At 39.4% G+C, this 18,026-nt stretch overlaps 2 protein-coding genes across 4 annotated transcripts; both read left to right on the forward strand.

The window, feature by feature from the left end:
- Positions 1 to 612: 612 nt before the first annotated feature.
- LOC114432174 (ankyrin repeat and SOCS box protein 5-like) lies at positions 613 to 5,790 on the forward strand. 2 transcript variants are annotated; one of them, XM_028400017.1, is made up of 7 exons: positions 613 to 797; positions 2,331 to 2,410; positions 2,572 to 2,679; positions 2,772 to 2,925; positions 4,058 to 4,192; positions 4,857 to 5,048; positions 5,214 to 5,790. In XM_028400017.1, the coding sequence occupies exons 1-7, from the start codon at positions 677 to 679 to the stop codon at positions 5,339 to 5,341; spliced, it is 918 nt and encodes a 305-aa protein (XP_028255818.1). In that variant the 5' UTR covers positions 613 to 676; the 3' UTR covers positions 5,342 to 5,790. The 2 variants fall into 2 exon arrangements, with proteins under 2 accessions (XP_028255818.1, XP_028255829.1); XM_028400028.1 differs by lacking the exon at positions 613 to 797 and adding an exon at positions 897 to 1,031.
- Positions 5,791 to 5,922: 132 nt separating this feature from the next.
- Positions 5,923 to 17,742, forward strand: galnt7 (UDP-N-acetyl-alpha-D-galactosamine: polypeptide N-acetylgalactosaminyltransferase 7). 2 transcript variants are annotated; one of them, XM_028400006.1, is made up of 15 exons: positions 5,923 to 6,480; positions 8,476 to 8,587; positions 8,870 to 9,188; positions 10,169 to 10,335; positions 10,477 to 10,607; positions 10,698 to 10,777; positions 11,343 to 11,525; positions 13,501 to 13,618; positions 13,701 to 13,823; positions 14,114 to 14,229; positions 14,828 to 14,930; positions 15,023 to 15,121; positions 15,740 to 15,865; positions 16,018 to 16,048; positions 16,535 to 17,742. In XM_028400006.1, the coding sequence occupies exons 1-15, from the start codon at positions 6,358 to 6,360 to the stop codon at positions 16,639 to 16,641; spliced, it is 1,938 nt and encodes a 645-aa protein (XP_028255807.1). In that variant the 5' UTR covers positions 5,923 to 6,357; the 3' UTR covers positions 16,642 to 17,742. The 2 variants fall into 2 exon arrangements, with proteins under 2 accessions (XP_028255807.1, XP_028255799.1); XM_028399998.1 differs by lacking the exon at positions 11,343 to 11,525 and adding an exon at positions 11,773 to 11,955.
- The last annotated feature ends 284 nt before the right edge of the window (positions 17,743 to 18,026 follow it).

Below are 18,026 nucleotides of genomic sequence, written 5' to 3' on the forward strand. Positions count from 1 at the left end.
TGATCATTTGGAAGTTGTGTGTAAAGCAGTGAGTTGTGTTTACAGTTCAGCAAAAAGAGTGCTGTGAAGTGGATTATATTTATACAATTGCAAATTGTGTGTTACAAAAGTGCAAATTGAGTGTAAAGCAGTTTTTTTGCTTTTAGTTTTGCAAACTCAGTGAGTGATTTTGTTAAAACTATTAATAGTTTTAGAAATTGTGCTATAAGAATCATTGTTAGTGTTTAAGCATTCACAAAAAACTGTAATTAATTATAATTATATATTATATAATTATAAAACAGAATAATAATAATAAACATAATTATATTAGTATTCAGGTAGTTTGTCATCTTGATATTTAAAGGGAAAAGGGTTAGTCATAGCTCTCGCTGTACATAATACATAATACACATACTCACCATCTGTCCAGCAGCGAAGTGCTCTGTTGTCAGACTACAGTTCTTTATATTGAGGTTTTTATACTTGACTTGACAGAACTGAACACTGAGTTTTGCACAAAAACATTATCCCGTTGCCCACACGTGGGCACGCATGTGAGTTCGTCATGTGTCCTCACCACAACAACAACAACACCGTTCAGCAAATCAGAGCCGCCCTGCCCCGCCTCCCTGCTTTTCTGCGCTCACTCTGCAGTCAGTGCAGTTTTGAACCGCATGTGAACCGTAGCGTGAACATGTCTGAGGCTCCGTCCGCAGCTCCGGAGGTGTCCAGAAAAAGAGGTGCAGAGTCTGACCAACAATGCAAACACTCACAAGAGAGGAAAAGGGTCTGCTGGGGAATCCTGATCAGCCAAGGTCAGCACACACTGTTAAAGGCAAAAGGTTCTTAAGTTCCTGTGAGGTCTTACATTATACATCGACAGTTGTCGAGTCAGTAGTTATTTTTAGTGGTGTCGTGTGGTTAGGTAATCAACTCCTCTTATATAGTAAGGACGAGCAGAAGGTCTGAAGATCCGTTCAGTACGAATTTATTTGAAATGTCTTATATATACCAATGGCTTGATGTGCCGTGGGGAGATGGAGATATAGGTATGTTAAAAAATCAGTGTGTCTACTGCTTAGGAAAGGCAGCACTAACTGCAGAGTAATTCTGCCACCATGCTGTTTTGACCAGATAGTTATGTTACAATGTGTGGCAATGTTAGTATAATTATGTAGAATTTAGATTTTTTTAGTGGCAGTGTGTTAACAGATCAGAACCTGGTCACAGTAACACTTTTCAGAGCAGATTAATATAAATATTTCTTAGTGTAGTTGATTGATTTAAAGTTTGCCCACTGAAGTATGGGTGGAGCACTAATGTGGTATAAATGTATATTGTTAGCTAAATACACAAACATAAACACTATAATAAGAATAATATGCAGGATCAGGCTCAAATGTGGGAACTATTTAAGTAGAGGAACATGCCTCAAAAATGAACAAAAAACAGAAAATTGCAGTTTATTGTTGTAAAAGGACAAGTTAAAAACGTAATGTTGCTCTTACCGATATTACAGCTGGTATTGCATTAGCTAAGTGTTATAGGTAAAGAGGAGAGAAGTGGAGAGGCTGCTAAGACAAGGGTAGCGCAAATTTGAGTCTAACAGAAGTGTAGTCCTATGGCAACTCGGCTAAAGACAGTGGCTGAGGGTTCAAGCCTGCTCTAGCTATGGCTTTATCCATACCCACGATGACTATAGTTCTAAAAAGTGTATAGGCTCTGTTACACTTTGGTTCAGCAAAACGCTGAGCTTTGTCCACTGCTCAAAACAAAATTGTAAGCTGGATCAATAGGATAGGTGGCTGATAGGCTTGGCCTTTGGGAAATTCTGAGAATTAATTAATTATTTTAGTAATATTATTAAGGTTGGCCTCTAAGGCCCTTCTAGGTAAAGAGAAGAAGGGGAACCAGTGAAGAAAAGCTAACATGGGAGAAATATGATCTCTGTTGCTAATTCCCATCAGAACTCTCGCTGCAGCAGTTTGTACTAGTTTATAGACAGGATGCTTGTGGTCTTAGCAATATTGTGCAGATGGAAGAAAGCCATCTGAGAAACCTCCTAAATATGCAAGCAGAAAAACTCGTCCTTGTCAAAATGAATCCAAGGTTCCTCACAGTTGTATTGGAGCATGATGTAATGTCATTCTATTCCTAAGGATTTTAGGAGCAAAAACAAAAACCTTAGTTATTATTATTATTATTAAGGAGCCAAAAGTTTAAGATTTTTTTAACCCTGCATATTAATGGGAACATTGGAAAAAACACAAGGGGAAACAACACAAATAATGATAATAAAGAGTTGCTGTTTTTCTTTTACATTCTTAATAAGATGTGTGTATGTACAGGATCCTGGGCAGATCGTTCACCTCTCCATGAAGCAGCTTCCCAGGGCCGCCTACTAGCCCTGCGCACTCTTCTGGCCCAGGTATACTATTAAACACTCATTGTGCTCTTTTCATAGTGCAACATATTTCTTACAAAAATCTGAGAAACTGCTTTTGAAATGACTGAAACAGTGCAAACAGCAAGACTAATTTAAAAGCCATATGTATCTCTAATAAAGGCACAAAATGTTTGCTTTTCTAGGGATATCATGCCAACATTGTCACCATCGACCATGTGACACCTCTCCATGAAGCCTGTCTGTCAGGAAATGTAGCATGTGTAAGAGCATTGATACATGCTGGAGCTAATGTATGTTTTACTCTTGACTATGCATGATTCCTTTAAGTATTATAGGAATCTGATATAGTGACATTTTCAATTGCTCATATTTGTGTGTCTAGGTAAATGCTGCTACCATAGATGGCGTCACTCCCCTGTACAACTGCTGTACCTCTGGAAGTGTTGGTTGTATGGAGCTGCTGCTGCAGAATGGAACTCAACTCTACACACCTCACACACATTTCCCATCAGCTTTGCATGAAGCCTGCAAAAGAGGTAAGTATACATTGGAGACAAATATTTGAGTCCCCCTATGAAAATGTTATTCTTTTTCAAATGTTTCCCATTCTGTTTAATGCATTTTAGTACATTTCAACGGTTTTACCATAGTATTTTCCTTGAAAAGAGAACAATTACTTTAATTTGCTCAGAATAACAGATTTTGTTTCACACAAACCAAAAACTACCAGGGTGAGTATTAGTAGCCTCCTAAAGAACTGTCATCTTTGTTTACCCACAGTACAAATCACTGTTATGCAATGATACTATGTAGTCTATGCTTCAACTGAGTGACCCTGTAAGGTCCTACAAGTGAGGAACAAGACTGGTAGAGGAAGGAAGAGAATAACTGCCATAACACTAGGAAGGATTTAGCCAAATCTGGAATTAAAGTGTCAGAAGACAGAAGGCAGCAAAACCTGGTTTTACAAGTTTTCTCATCCAAACTGACAACAACCCGAAGTATACGTCTCTCCTAGTGAAAAACTACGTCCAGGAGAGCAAACATTATTGACTGGCCTGCAGAAAGCCCTGGCCCAAAGTGAAAATCTGTGGAGTGTATTAAAGACCAGGGTCCATGGCAGGAGACTATAGAATGTGGAGGTGTAAGAATCCCACACTAAGTGACTTCAGGCTGCTGTCAAACAAAAATTGACAAGAGAAATAATTTGTTTATGTGGACAATTTAAAATAATGTTAGCTTTCTAAACAATATGTAGATAACAGTATGTTATGTATATGTACATTTCTTTGCTCTATTAAACAGAATGTGGGGTATGTTTGAAAAAGAATGCCATTTTCATATGGGGGCTATAAATTCTCTTTCCAACTGCACACCGTGGTACCTTCCATGAATCTCAGCAAACTGTGGAGTTGTCAGTTGTGCAGACATTATATTTTTGTTTGAATAATAATTATACATATTCCAAGAGTAAATGGCATTTAAAGCTCATATTGTGATGTTTAACTATAGCATAAGGGTCACATCCTGGTAGGAAATTACAATGAGAGCACTGCTCTGTAAGACCAGGCATGACAAAGTCAAAAGCAACAGGTTAAGAGTTATACTGCAGCATTTGACTACTTAAGTTTCAAAATGTTTCATATTTTTGTGTGTGTCTGTGTGCAGGTAATAGCCTGTGTGTAGAGTCCCTGCTGTCACATGGAGCAGATCCAGACTATGAAGTACCCCACTTAGGCTCTGCCTTGTATGTGAGCTGTCTACACCAACACATGGACTGTACAAAGATTCTGCTGCACAAAGGTGTGTTAGAGCAGTGTTAGAGCCACCATTAATTTTGTCTAAAATTGATAGGTTTTCTGTATGTGACTGTTTGTTACAGAGTTCACTGCAACAATCAGTCACATTGGCTGCTGCCTCAGATCAACACCCCTCTTCAGTGATAGACAAGCTCATTTCAGAAAACTGTGATTATACCAACAGAGTACAATCAGGGACAGCACCACTGTATTGGATTGCATCTGGCAATAGTGGCAAACTTGATGCCACCCTGTGAGTGCAAGGTCACATGAAAGCAAGTTCTCCACCTGCTGCTTCCAGACAGCAGAGGAATGGCCTACCAGCCTTTTACCCAGACTGTTCCTTTGTTTTAATGAGAGTGACAGAAAAAAAACAACATAATTTAGAAATTGGACTTTGGAGCAAGCTTTATACTGTCTGTGTATATTTAAATTGGAAAAGTAAGTATCTCACATCTCTTCTGTAGAGTCAGATTTCAGGAAGTATTTCAAGATTGTGTATCTTTTAAAAATAACTGATGACATACAATTACTCAGAGTCCTCACTACACTGACATAGTTCAAATGAATTATAGAGTTCCCAAATATTGCTATTATTGTATGTAATGGCAAATTACATTAGTTATATTGTAATATTACTTCTCTTCTCTCCACTTTTCCTTTTCTAGGAGCCAATGTTAATGTAGGGAGAGGAGGTGACACTCCCCTGCATGCAGCTGTGAGACAGGACAGTGCAGACCAGGTCTCAGTGTTACTGGATTATGGGGCTGATGTGCACCTTAGGGACAGTAACAATCAGCGGCCTGTGGAGCTGGCACATCCTGGTGGAAAAACACAACAGCTCTTGCTGGCATTTGAAGGTACTGCATTATCTGCCTCCGCAGTAATTCGATTAATGTAGCACTTTGGTCAATCTGGGTGTTTGTGCGTTTTAAATAAAGTTGCAGTTGCAGTAATGCATGTAACCAAATTCATCTAAACTGTGTAACAACAGTAAGAGGTACCTATTCTCTGTTTCACTCTAGTGACACCGAGGGGTCTCTGCCAGTTGTGTCGTCTCCAGATTAGGAATCTGCTGGGGCGTTCCAGGCTCAAACTACTGCCTCTCCTTCCTCTACCTTCCCTGCTCACTCACTATCTGGCACACACATAGGATGATGGATACACATGCATGACACTGAAATTGCCTTTTTAACCCTAGTTTGGAGGTCCCAATCCCAGCATTTCAGGCGAACATATCATGACTGTTTGACTACTACAACAATGTCAAAACACCCCAGACATCCTTCTCTGTTGGAGACTGTACTCCTCATTCATTAAAAATTGTATTGCCAATTCTTTAAAATGTCGAGTCACTGGTACTGTTATCTAATGGGATGTTGTAAATATTCAGACATAATCTCTATTAGAAAAAGTAAATAATAAATGACCCACCTCACATAACATGCATTCACTCTTGCTTAACCTTTAAATGCTACATCTGACATTGTTGACAGTGTTGTCAGTCTGAAATCTGTACAGCCATGGCCCAATGACATACACTTGTCAGTCTTTGTATCATTGTAATGTTGCATTATAATGTATAACTACCTATGCCTTTTACATTGTGTGTAGCCCATTTGTTATGTCTCTCTCTCTCTCTTTCCATTTGTGTTATGACAATACTGAAAAACCTGTCAGACAGTGTTTGTGTGGTCCGCGGCCAGTAGGTAACCCTTCTGCCTGTCAGTAAATGTAGGACACAATTAGAATTAATACAAATGGGATGAGAAGAACTATACTAAAATACAAGGAAATAAATGTAATATTAGGGTAGGGCACTTGTATTTGTGTGGCAGCCCGGCGTGGGGAAGTGGACTAAATAAACGCGGCCGCCTGCACTGCCCATCAGGGTAGTGCTACACTGGCGCAGGGGTTTGGCTGCTACGGTGAAGCAGTGCCAGACTTAGCAGCAGCGAGTTAGGGAAGAAACTGTCAAGAAGTATTCGGTGGTACCAACAGGGGAGGAGAACCCTCTTTCATTCGGACACATAACTAAGCATTATACGTGGCCGTAGAGTTATCGGCCGTGTAGTTAAACTTAAAATAGCCAGCGCTACCGTGTTGCTAGCTGCCTAGGTAGCCGGTTAGCCCTTGCTAGGAGCGGTAAACCGTGAAAGAGCTTCCACGATGAGGTTAAAAGTGGGATTTATTCTACGAAGCTTGCTCGTTATTGGGACGTTTCTTGGTCTGGTGGTACTCTGGTCCTCTCTGTCACCGAAACCCAGTGACGAAAACCCATTTAAAAAAAGGGTAAGTTAGCAGCAGAAACCACTTACTGTAAACTGTAACAGAGGAGAGTAAAGCCAGCGGTACAGTCGCTGCCATACCTCATTACTTCATATCAGAATGTACTGAATTGTCAGTAATGCATAGAAGTCTGCCTACATCTGTGAAGCAGTACTTGTGTTTGATTCGGATGTAACACGAAAAGTCGTTTATTCTGGCATTTTCACGTTGGTTGTCATGGAGATTGACTCCTAGCTTGATACTGAGGCTAGCGGTGATACATGTAAACAGTGATTATATATTGGTCTACATTACATACGGTCTGCGGTCTCTACAGTAGCTTACGTTGTCGTTTTTTTGCACCATGCCATTAACGTACACTCCAAAATCATATGGTTCAAACCAGGATACACATCCGCATATGTCACCATGTTGGAGTCGTGCTTCCCTAAATGGCGGAACTTACCGTAATTGGAAAACTTCACAGCTCATGCAATCTTTTTGTTGTATTAGATAATGTCTAGACACGCGATTAAAAGTAGTCACCACAGAGGGATTTGTGTGTTTTAATTGTTTAATTTACGCAGCACTTGCTCAATTTAACCTGTTAGAACTTGATAAACGATTTTTCTGCTGCGAATCTATGGAAGGTATGCTGGAGTTTAGCTTAGTTGTGATATGTGTTCATAGTCTGATGATGGTATTAACTCTACTTCTACGAAGTAATGACGGGACTCTTACAGGCTGCTTTAAAAGGGCATGCATCCGATTGTCACAGGCCAAGTTAAACCTGTTCCATAACTTGTCCGATAACTTGTCATCACTACTTAAAACGCACCCACAATTGTCACAGTATGGGCAATTTGGCCACAGGTTGAAGGGTGAAAGAATTTATTCTGCACGGTGTTAACATGCAGTGTGTGTTCACATATATAGAAGTGTGTCCCTAACATGAAGTATTCAAGTGTTTATCACTCAATAATGTGATTATGTGTTAGGAAGTAAAAGTAATTCGAGGATACTGAATGTATTAAGTAATTTTATTGTGTGTCATATAACTTTGTTTTCTGCAGTTCAGGCTGTGGCAGATGAGATCAGTTGTTTTTCTGCTCTCTGGAGCTCCAGTTGGTAAGAGATGGTCATAAATTCAGACTAAGGACAGCAGCACCTCTGACCTGATAAAAGCCAGATTCTAAAGGAATGTGTTTTTCCCCTGAGTGCTCAGTGTATGGTCACCCCTAGATCGACCTCACAACCTATGAGATTGAATGATGATTGAAGGAAATGAAGCTTTCACCTTATTAGGCAGTAAACACTAATGGTCTATTTACTGTTTGACCCAGGGTCTGCAGTAGATGCCCCTGTGGGCTGGCAGACAGGGGCATCAATGTGTGAATTCCAGTCCAGTCGTTGTTGCTGCGTGGTTGTTCTTGTTGGTTGTTCTGTTCTTGTGTTGTTCTTGTTTGGTTTTTTGTGTGCAACAACCCAGAGCTCTGTGACTCAGAATCTGCCTCATTGTTCAATAAATTGTAATCTTGAGACCAGAATTTATCCGCTCCTTCCTCATAAACCAACGGGGATCGGGAAGGTGATCAGAAGAAACAAGGGGATTTCATTCCCGACAAGGTGTATACCTTCAAGGATGGCCATGTAACCTTATATCTAATATCACAAGCTTTCAGCTTTTTTTATTGTCACTTTTAGTGAGCTGTTACCGCAGGCCCTAAAACTATAGAGCTAACATACACGGGGAGACATATGTAGTCACCAGATTCTACAAGCTGTGTGGGCAAGTGTTTGTTAGACACCCATAGAGAATTAAGCAACTTGTATTGATTCCCTGAAGTTAACAACTGCTCATAGAAGGCTGTCATTAATCTTATCATTTGATACACATGTGTGTTTTTATTTGAACAAATGTGTTGTATCCTCTTGCTTGTCGCGATTCCTAGTTATATTTAGTCATTCATTTCTTTATGTGTGTACAACGCCCTCTGTTATATTTCATACATCATACAGGATGACAATCTGTTGCCCAAAGATGACCTAGTTGACCAGTTTAAACCTGTGGTGCCCTGGCCTCATGTGGAGGGGGTAGAAGTCGACCTCAATTCCATCAGACTCAAGCAAGGTAAGATACACAGTTTTATAACATCCCATGAATGGAATCTGCTTCCAGAAACTCTTATGTAGACTATAATTGACTGTGGCTAAAGCAGGTCTGTAATGCTGACTGGTCTTTTAGCAAGTTTTAATAAAGTACATAATAAATGTACAGCTTTTGTAAGGTAGTGCTTTTTACACAATTTACACTATAAAACATCTTGGTTATTTTATTGGTAACAGTTTTTGGCAGATAAGCATCATTACTACTCTTTCATATTTTGGTCTTTTGGTTTTGGTTTTTCTCTAGGAGGTGGCAACCATCCCCAAGTCTCTGACCAGCAGCCCAATCAGAAGCAAGTGATCCAGCAGCAGTATGTGACATTCCGGCCTCACACACATGCCTATACTAGCCCAGTTCTGAAGAAGGGTATCCTGGGTAACTTTGAGCCTAAGGAACCTGAACCCCCAGGGGTCCCCAGTGGTCCTGGAGAGGGAGCTAAACCATTTGTTTTAGGTCCAGAGTATAAAGACTCTATCCAGGCTTCCATCAAAGAGTTTGGCTTCAACATGGTGGCTAGTGATATGATCTCCTTGGACAGAACAATCAGCGATATACGCCATGAAGAGTAAGTACATCTGTTCTATTATTCTTATTTTCTTGTGGAAGGCTGCTTCTGGTTTCTGAAGATGATTAAATGCATGTAACCCTTGCTTTATGGGGGCCATCCTGCTGATGGCTTGCTGGGTCAAGGAGTAGAAGAAGAGGTAGATAGGACAGAAAAATGGGGAGAGGGAGGAGAAGAACATAGACAGCATGTGCAGTCATGTCCACAAGTTAGTACCCCCTCTTTTAGTGCCATTTCCAAACAATTTGGAGTTCATCATTCGATAGATAGATAGATAGATAGATAGATAGATAGATAGATAGATAGATAGATAGATAGATAGATAGATAGATAGATAGATAGATAGATAGAGTCATCCAATACTTCAAGGTATTGCTGCTAATAATTGGAGCTATTGAATTATGAATTAGGAACTACTATTGGCTACATTCTTTATTTCTCTCTCACTCGTTTTACCCAAGTAAATAATGGCACAGTGATAAGATAGATGTTGATTTGCCTAATACAAAGACACATTACAATCAAATAATTTTTTTTTCAACATGGAGCCGTGGAGGCTCAGGACTCAGTTAATGACACAAAACACTGGATTATAAATAATACTGCTCCAAAGATCATGTTGGGATCCCCCACCACCGTAAGTCTATAGCAGCATAGCCAAGACGATGTCTAAGGGTTTTAAATCATGTCATAGCTACATCTGCTGTTGTGAAGACATACTGTCAAGAATTGTTGAGCTGCGTGATACTTGAAGGGGTTACACGTTTTAAGACAATTAATGCAGAAAATTGATCATTCCAAGGGTTTACATACTTGTTTTTGCTATTGTATAACTGTTGGCCCTAGCACACTATGGCATCATAGAATAACTGGTGCTTCATTAAATAGCAAGGTTTTAAGTTGAATCTTGAAGGTGGAGTTTGTTTATGCCTCACAGCACAATTTCTAATGGTACCCCCAACAATCTTCTTACCCCCCAGGTGTAAGTACTGGCATTATGATGACAGACTGATGACGTCCAGTGTGGTGATAGTCTTCCATAACGAAGGCTGGTCTACACTGATGCGAACCATCCACAGTGTCATTAAGAGGACTCCAAGGAAGTATCTGGCTGAGATTGTCATGATAGATGACTTCAGCAACAAAGGTCTTTACTGTATTTACTAGTGAATCAACCAGTTTTGGTAGTCTGTATCATTCACAAGTATGCATAAGAGGTTTACTGCCCTTCAAACCAATATTGGTACACTGTGTGTGTGTTTGTGTATGTCTCTGTGCATGTGCGTAGTTCATCTCAAGGAACGCTTGGAGGAATACATCAAGAAGTGGAATGGTCTTGTAAAACTCTTCAGGAATGAGAAAAGAGAAGGACTGATACAGGCCAGAAGTATTGGAGCCAAGAAAGCCACTAAAGGACAGGTATCTGATATTACTGCTCCTGTTTTACTGTCGCTGCATATCAATTTTTCATAAAACACACAAGAATCACAGATATCATTTGATTTGTAGGTGTTGATCTACCTTGATGCTCATTGTGAAGTTGGAGTCAATTGGTATGCTCCACTGGTTGCTCCTATTTCAAAAGACAGGTAACATACTGTTCAGATTCACGTATTATCTGTCAAAGTTTTATTTCTGAAGGTGGCTCTCTAATGGAATTATAGGCTTCTTTACAAAGTAACGGTATATCAATAACCTTCTGTTGGTACATTTTTTGAGTCCAATTACCATATAGTTACTACTTAATTTTATTTTTAAGCCATATCACCCAGCCCTATGTGCTAACAGGTTTGTTTCTGTACTGTAGCAGTAAAGAAACAAACCTGTCACAGACATCACTCATTGGTGTAGTGGGGCAGGCCTATTGAACAGCATGTTTTTTAGTACACAGTCTGGTTTTAACAAGACTTTGTATGATATAATTAAAAATGTATGGCCATAGTGGCAAGTAAACATCCCTTACATAAACTCTTTGCTCTGACAATAACACAGCACCCAGCTTCTACAATATGATTTCCCCACATGTGAGCAACAACCCTTAAATAGCCTGAGGGACTGTTTCTTGTATTATAAGTTTTAGATGCAAGGCTTGTGTTTGATACGTACATCAATGGAATCACAGGTATGTGTGCCTCTGTCTACATCTGCATGTAGGACAGCATGTACAGTGCCACTGATAGACTATATAGATGGTAATGAGTACAGTATGGAGCCCCAGCAGGGTGGAGATGAAGATGGCCTGGCTAGAGGAGCATGGGACTGGAGCCTTCTTTGGAAGAGAGTACCACTTAGCCAGAGAGAGAAGACCAAGAGAAAACATACCACCCAGCCTTACCGGTACACATACAGGGCAATCTGCACGTTATAACTCATCCCTGTTTTTGTGTGTTCTTCCATCTCCTATCCCTTGATCCCACCTGTCCTATCCTACACTGTATGTCACTCTGTCTTGGTCTGTGACACCCCACCCCATGTCTTTATGTTTCCACTGGCACACCTGTCTGTATTTGCCCTTCATGTACACCACCCCTACACCTTCTTTCCCCATGCGTCTTGTATGCATGCCCCATGCCCACTCTGTCAGAACGATCTGTACGGTCCCTCTGATCGACTCCATCCATGGCCAGAGGTTCACCATCGAGCCCCAGGGTGGCGGAGACAGCGATGGCTTTGCTAGAGGAGCATGGGATTGGAGTATGCTCTGGAAGCGAGTTCCTCTGGGAGACAGAGAAAAAAATCGCAGAAAATCTCTGACTGAGCCATATAGGTACAGAAAACATATGTCTCCTGACTAATCTGGACATTATTGACACAGTTGACAGTGTCTCAACTAACTTGGACCATCTCTTATATCTCACTATTGCTGCTTGACTAATTTGTTTAAAAAAAAAAAAGAAAAGACATCATCTGAAATTTGCCTTTTTTAGTAGCCTAAAAAAACACAAAAATGCTCAGAACTGAATTTAATGTAATCTTGTTTAGATATTTAAATGTGGAATATTAATGAGTATTATTAAGTGTATTATTATTAAGTGATGTGCAGATCACAGTTATATTGGATAAGGTTGGTCAGTTCATAACTCAATTAATAGCATGCCAGTTTTGGGTGGTTGAAATGATCTGTCAGTAACAACAGTACTCACCTGTGCTCTGCCGCTTTGGTGTTATATGTGGAAATATATTTAGGTTTAAGTGCAAGCATATCAACTCATCATCAAAACATAATGTCATTTAGGAAGATAGTAAAAATATTGAAGGATCATCCTCTACTGCAAGGCAACAACTGAAAAATATTTAATGTTTAATAGTTAATTTATAAAACGTGTGTAGTAAATGGCTACAGCACGAGGACTGTATCACATGTAGGCATACACATTTGCCTTGAGGCCGGTTACAAATGACTGGTGTGTGTAAACTTTCCACAGTAGAAGCAGCGTTCATATCCTTAAATTAAAAATTATGTCATCACACTATATGTTTTCAAAGAAATAATTTGTAATCAAGTGGGGTCTCAAAACTGGAGAAAAAATAGCTGATACAGTTGATTTAAGTCAAATACAATAACAGTGACCTGCACATGACTAGTTTTTATTTTTGTCAACGTGTGCACACACACCTCTGGGGTCATTCCGTGTGACATCATGCAGGGCTGCCGGACGGCCCCCTCAGACATTTTTCCAAAAAATTCACTGATCTATCGATATTATTTTAGTTTTAGGTCTGAGTGTAACCATTTGGAAAATACAGCCCGTTAAAATGGAAGTTATTTTTGGAGTTTTGGTGGATTTGTTTTTGGCCAAGTTTAAGCTTTTACTGCATGGCCACTGTTGCATGAAGGAATCTGGTGTTAGCTGCATAGGGATAACTTTTCCCATAGAATCAGAAAATCCCGAAGAGTTTGGGTGTGATAAATGCCTAAAAATGGCTGAAAAATATCTGAGGGGGCCATCTGGCTGATGTGCCTGAAGCTGGATGATTTCACATGGAAGGACCCTTTTTTGTGGGTCTACCGGGGAGCTTCTGGTGTGAATTGGGTTCGGACCGGGGCACCGTCACCCCCATCTTTCCCTGATCACTTTTAATTCATCACATCTTGCTGTTCTCTTGGCTTATACTTTGCTCAGTGTCATAGTCAATGTTTAAATAGATATTGGCTGTTTAAATGTCTGATGTTCAGTTATACCTAAAGAAGTTGATGTACCGGCAGCTATTTTTAGATAACCTTTAATGTGAAGAACGTTTTTGAACTTTACAGTGAAACACATGACTGAATTTCTGCTTGTGGATGCATGTCCATCTTTGTACCTTGTAGGTCTCCAGCCATGGCAGGAGGTCTATTTGCTATAGAGAGAGACTTCTTTTTTGAGCTGGGTCTGTATGATCCTGGTCTACAAATATGGGGAGGAGAGAATTTTGAAATATCATACAAGGTAGACATGAATTAGTCCAGTTTGTACACACTAAGAATGGCTTCCCTGCACAAATAATAAACAACTGTGTATGGTTATGTAGATCTGGCAGTGTGGTGGCCAGCTGCTGTTTGTTCCATGTTCTCGTGTTGGCCATATCTACAGACTTCAGGGATGGCAAGGCAACCCTCCACCTGCACATGTTGGATCCTCACCCACGCTAAAGGTAAAATTGCTTGCTTTTCAAACTGTCATACAAAAGTCGCTAAAAAGGAGCTAGAAACAGCAGCCAATATTACATTACAACATTACTCCTTTTGGTGGCTGTAGCAGTTGAATAATTAATTTGTCAGCATATTTGTGCCAGTGGTATCTTGTCTCAATCATTAAATATCAGGGGATAGTAGGGTTACAAAAGCCACTGGGTGTGCATGGGTTTGAAGGTATTTCAGATGATTATAAGCAGAGGAAATGATGCGTAGCTGTTTCGCTTTGTTTGTGTGTCTCTGTGTACAGAACTATGTTCGTGTAGTGGAGGTTTGGTGGGACGAATACAAGGACTACTTTTATGCCAGCCGACCTGAAACTCTCACACTAGCATATGGAGACATAAGTGATCTTAAGCACTTCAGGTACAGATGCATAACATACTTAATATTTATTTCTAAGACATTTGCAGAATTATTAAGCCTTTTAATTAATTAATTTAACATTTCCACATGTTAAGTTGCTCTCTGAAGGTTCCCTCTAAGATAAGATAAGATATGATAATCCTTTATTAGTCCCCCGCAGGGGAAATTCACTCTACACTACAGTTTTAAGTTTTTCTCATCAAAAGATCCCCCCTTTAGCCAAATCTCCCAAATTTGCAGCTCTGGCCAGAATTATGTATTTTGCCAGATTAACACACATCCACACACCATATCTGAATATTACATAAAACAAAATGGGATTCACTGGCAAGCAAACAATTTTCCATTTATGTACTGTGGCTCCTATTTACCCACACAGAGGCTCTATGGTTTCCTCCCTTTTAGTCTTCTCAGTGCAATTATACACTACTGCAGTAGTTTTCTTTGCTAATTATTCAAGTTATGAAAATAGTGTACATTTTATTTATTCAAATGTAACTTCAGATGTTTGTACATGATTAAAAATTCCTCTGATTTTTGTTGTTATAAAGAAACGTAATGTTATCAGCTGACTTTTTGCTTTTGGATTTTTTTACAGAGAGGAACATCGATGCAAAAGTTTCAAATGGTTCATGGAGGAAATCGCTTATGACATTCCACTGCATTACCCACTTCCTCCTAAAAACGTAGAGTGGGGGGAGGTAGGCAAACACACACACACACACACAGTTTCTTTTATAACTGTTAGACTGATTATTATAAAAAATGTAAATATCTTTTATTATGTGTGCAGATTCGAGGCTTTGAAACGAGTTATTGCATTGACAGTATGGGACATACAAATGGAGGGAATGTAGAAATAGGCCCATGCCACAGGATGGGGGGCAACCAGGTAATCAATCAGCACCTCACTTTCTGTGTTGCTTACTGCAAGTGAAGATCAAATATATTATTTATCAAATAAAATAATAATAATAAGGAGATTTTACTAACAGAACATCAGTGTCCATCTGGTAATACTTGATAATTGATGGGTTTTTTTAAGATGGTACATACAAATTGTATTTAAGAGAAATGCCTGGTAAATACGTGTTCCAAATTAGTGTTTGATAGAGCACCCTTTATCTGTGAGAAGGCTCACTGATGCCACCTGCTTCCAGCTTAAAATCCTGGTGTTTTCATGTTCCAGCACAGACCAACCCAAAGGTCAGAATCTAGAGCCCAAACTAGCTCTGCTTCGATGAAAATACCTCCAAAGAGAACAAAGAAATGCATTTAGTGGGGTTAGAAGTCTTCTTTATTTTAGTGTAATCAAACTCTTCTAGGGTCTTGTTTCCTTTAACAGACCCCAGATGATGTGTGGATCACTAGGGATGGACATTGTCCCAGGTATTTCCTTGTACAAAGTGGGTAGATTTTACAATTAGGCCTGTGTCTGAGCAAGACATTTCCTGAAGAATTAACAGGGCTGATAATATGACCTGGTTTGGCTTCTTGGTACATTGTGTAGTTGTTCCGGATCAATGAAGCCAACCAATTGATGCAGTATGACCAGTGCCTGACTAAAGGAGCAGATTCAGCTGTCATTATCACACACTGTGACCAGAACCAGCACACTGAGTGGAAGTACTTCAAGGTGAGATACACACACATTCTCCCTCCTGCTTATCTAAATATTAGTTGTGTTTTCATATTGCACTGCTTCCCACTATGTACAGACAGTATACTGGTCAGTTTACAGGCACTGTGACTGTTCCTCTCTTATCTTATCTTATCTTTTCTGTCCAGGATCTCCATCGATTTACTCACGTACCAACAGGTAAAATCTGCTCTATTTTTATGTCCAATCACCATCTTTTAAAAGTGCAAACTTTTTAGTGTCAGGTTAACAAATTAGAATAGTAAAGAATTAAAATTATAGTGTTAAAGTGTGATGATACACGTAACATGGAATTTAAGGAAGTAAACAGAATTTAAATTGCAAGTTTTTTCAGCCACCATCAATTTGCACAAAGAATTTCAGCAAATTTAAAATGACCTTGAATGCAGCTTCAGAAGGATATTTACCTATTAAAGTAATTAAAATTACTTTGTTTTTATATGACTAAATGCAAGTTCAGCATGATAGGGCCCAAGAACATTTAGTGCTAGATGAGGCCTGTTGACAAATTTCAAGTTAGCCACAGATCACATTGTCAGCATCACTCTTACCAAAGTCCTGAGGCAACATAGACATACATACATACATAGAAGATTAAATGTATATTCTTAATGGTGACAGTATTTATCTCTTCATCCCTTGCAGGGAAATGTCTTGATCGTTCCGACCTCCTTCATAAAGTCTTCATATCAGACTGTGACACCAGTAAAACCACTCAGAAATGGGAGATGAACAACATAGTGGCAGTATGAAGACCACTGAGAAAGGAATATGAGGACAAACGCCAAGAAATGCATCATTTAAATTTTTTTTTATAGCGGCCAGTGTCGGTACATCTTTAATTTGATGGTTGACCTGGTTGTTAGACTAAAACATGCCTTTGTCAGTGTAGTCCTGGATAATACAGACACACAGTCAATCTCAACAGCAGATGAACTTGTTGATAGAGACTGAAGTCAATGATCCTCAGAATGAACACTGAAAGGGAAGCATGTTGGGCTCTGTCCTTTATGGTGGCTGTGTTTACACTGTGTCTTTCTATCTCTTTTGTCGGGCTTTCAGGTCTTTTTTCAACCATTTCTCCAAGTCAAACTGTTTACTGTCATGCTCCCGTTAGGCCTTCAATTGACTGCCAAATTGATTAACTCAGTTACCAAAGAATACGTTTTAGTGGTGGAGGATTCATCTGCATCATCAGTGTGTTTGAGGTGAACTGTTCCTATATATACTTGCTGGCATAATGCTTCCTGTGGTCTGTAGGTCAGGTTTGGTCTTTCAGGCTACAATAATTATCCCAGTTCCCCTGTACTTTGAAGTTAATGCTGTAATCTAATACATAGGATGAAATTGCACGCATTTGCCTAACCAGGAAAGATGTCCTTCTATGTTTAGCTTCATCAGTGCTCATTCCTCCAAACCTTCTCAGCTATTATTGACATATGCTTTAAAATGAACAGCACAACTCAATTCCTTTTATCATTCTCATCATTTTTGAAGTGAAGACTTCTATAGACACTGAGATGCTTTAGAGGACTGCCTTACAGATAGTCTTTTGGAGTTATTCAGTAACTGACCAGTTTACTGTGACAGAAAATGTAAGAAAAATACAGGCTTGCGTTGAATGGGGTGATGGGGAAAACAAAACATACTCTTTGTTTTGAAGGGAGAAAATAGGTTTTGGGTGAATGGATGATGATGTATGCGATGTTTTGTACAATGTACATAGACTTCTTTCTGAAGATGATTATGATTCATTTTGTGAATGATACTGTAAATATATAACTTATCAGAGGTTTATTAGGATGGGCTGGATAGTGGCTGATTGCAAAAATAAAAACATGATTTTATTACTACCACTGTGTTGTCTCTGTTAAAGTGATGAGCTAGAGTGGCTTTTCAGTAAATCAATACTATCCCACATCCTCAAATTATAAGTAAAGTAAGAGGGTAAGGGAACTTACTGACTGAGCTGCTATTGAAATGAAGCTGACATAAAGTCATTAACTTTTTTGTTGTGTTTTTCTGTGTTGTTGTTCAGTCATAAATGTAACAAGTGGAGTTCAGTTATTTTCAAATTTAAATGTAAACCCTCATTGCTAGTAAGATGACCTCGAATGCTGGCTGTAAAACATTGGTT

Source organism: Parambassis ranga, chromosome 1, assembly GCF_900634625.1.
Source record: "Parambassis ranga chromosome 1, fParRan2.1, whole genome shotgun sequence".
Taxonomy (NCBI): Eukaryota; Metazoa; Chordata; class Actinopteri; family Ambassidae; genus Parambassis; species Parambassis ranga.

Bases quoted from the DNA above. Each gene is read 5' to 3' on its own strand.
- galnt7 (XM_028400006.1), top strand. From the start codon at position 6,358: ATGAGGTTAAAAGTGGGATTTATTCTACGAAGCTTGCTCGTTATTGGG. The intron at 8,588-8,869 runs GTAAGATACACA...GTTTTTCTCTAG, and splicing joins TTCCATCAGACTCAAGCAAG to GAGGTGGCAACCATCCCCAA. The intron at 13,619-13,700 runs GTAGACATGAAT...ATGGTTATGTAG, and splicing joins ATTTTGAAATATCATACAAG to ATCTGGCAGTGTGGTGGCCA.
- LOC114432174 (XM_028400017.1), top strand. From the start codon at position 677: ATGTCTGAGGCTCCGTCCGCAGCTCCGGAGGTGTCCAGAAAAAGAGGT. The intron at 2,680-2,771 runs GTATGTTTTACT...TTGTGTGTCTAG, and splicing joins TGATACATGCTGGAGCTAAT to GTAAATGCTGCTACCATAGA. The intron at 5,049-5,213 runs GTACTGCATTAT...GTTTCACTCTAG, and splicing joins GCTCTTGCTGGCATTTGAAG to TGACACCGAGGGGTCTCTGC.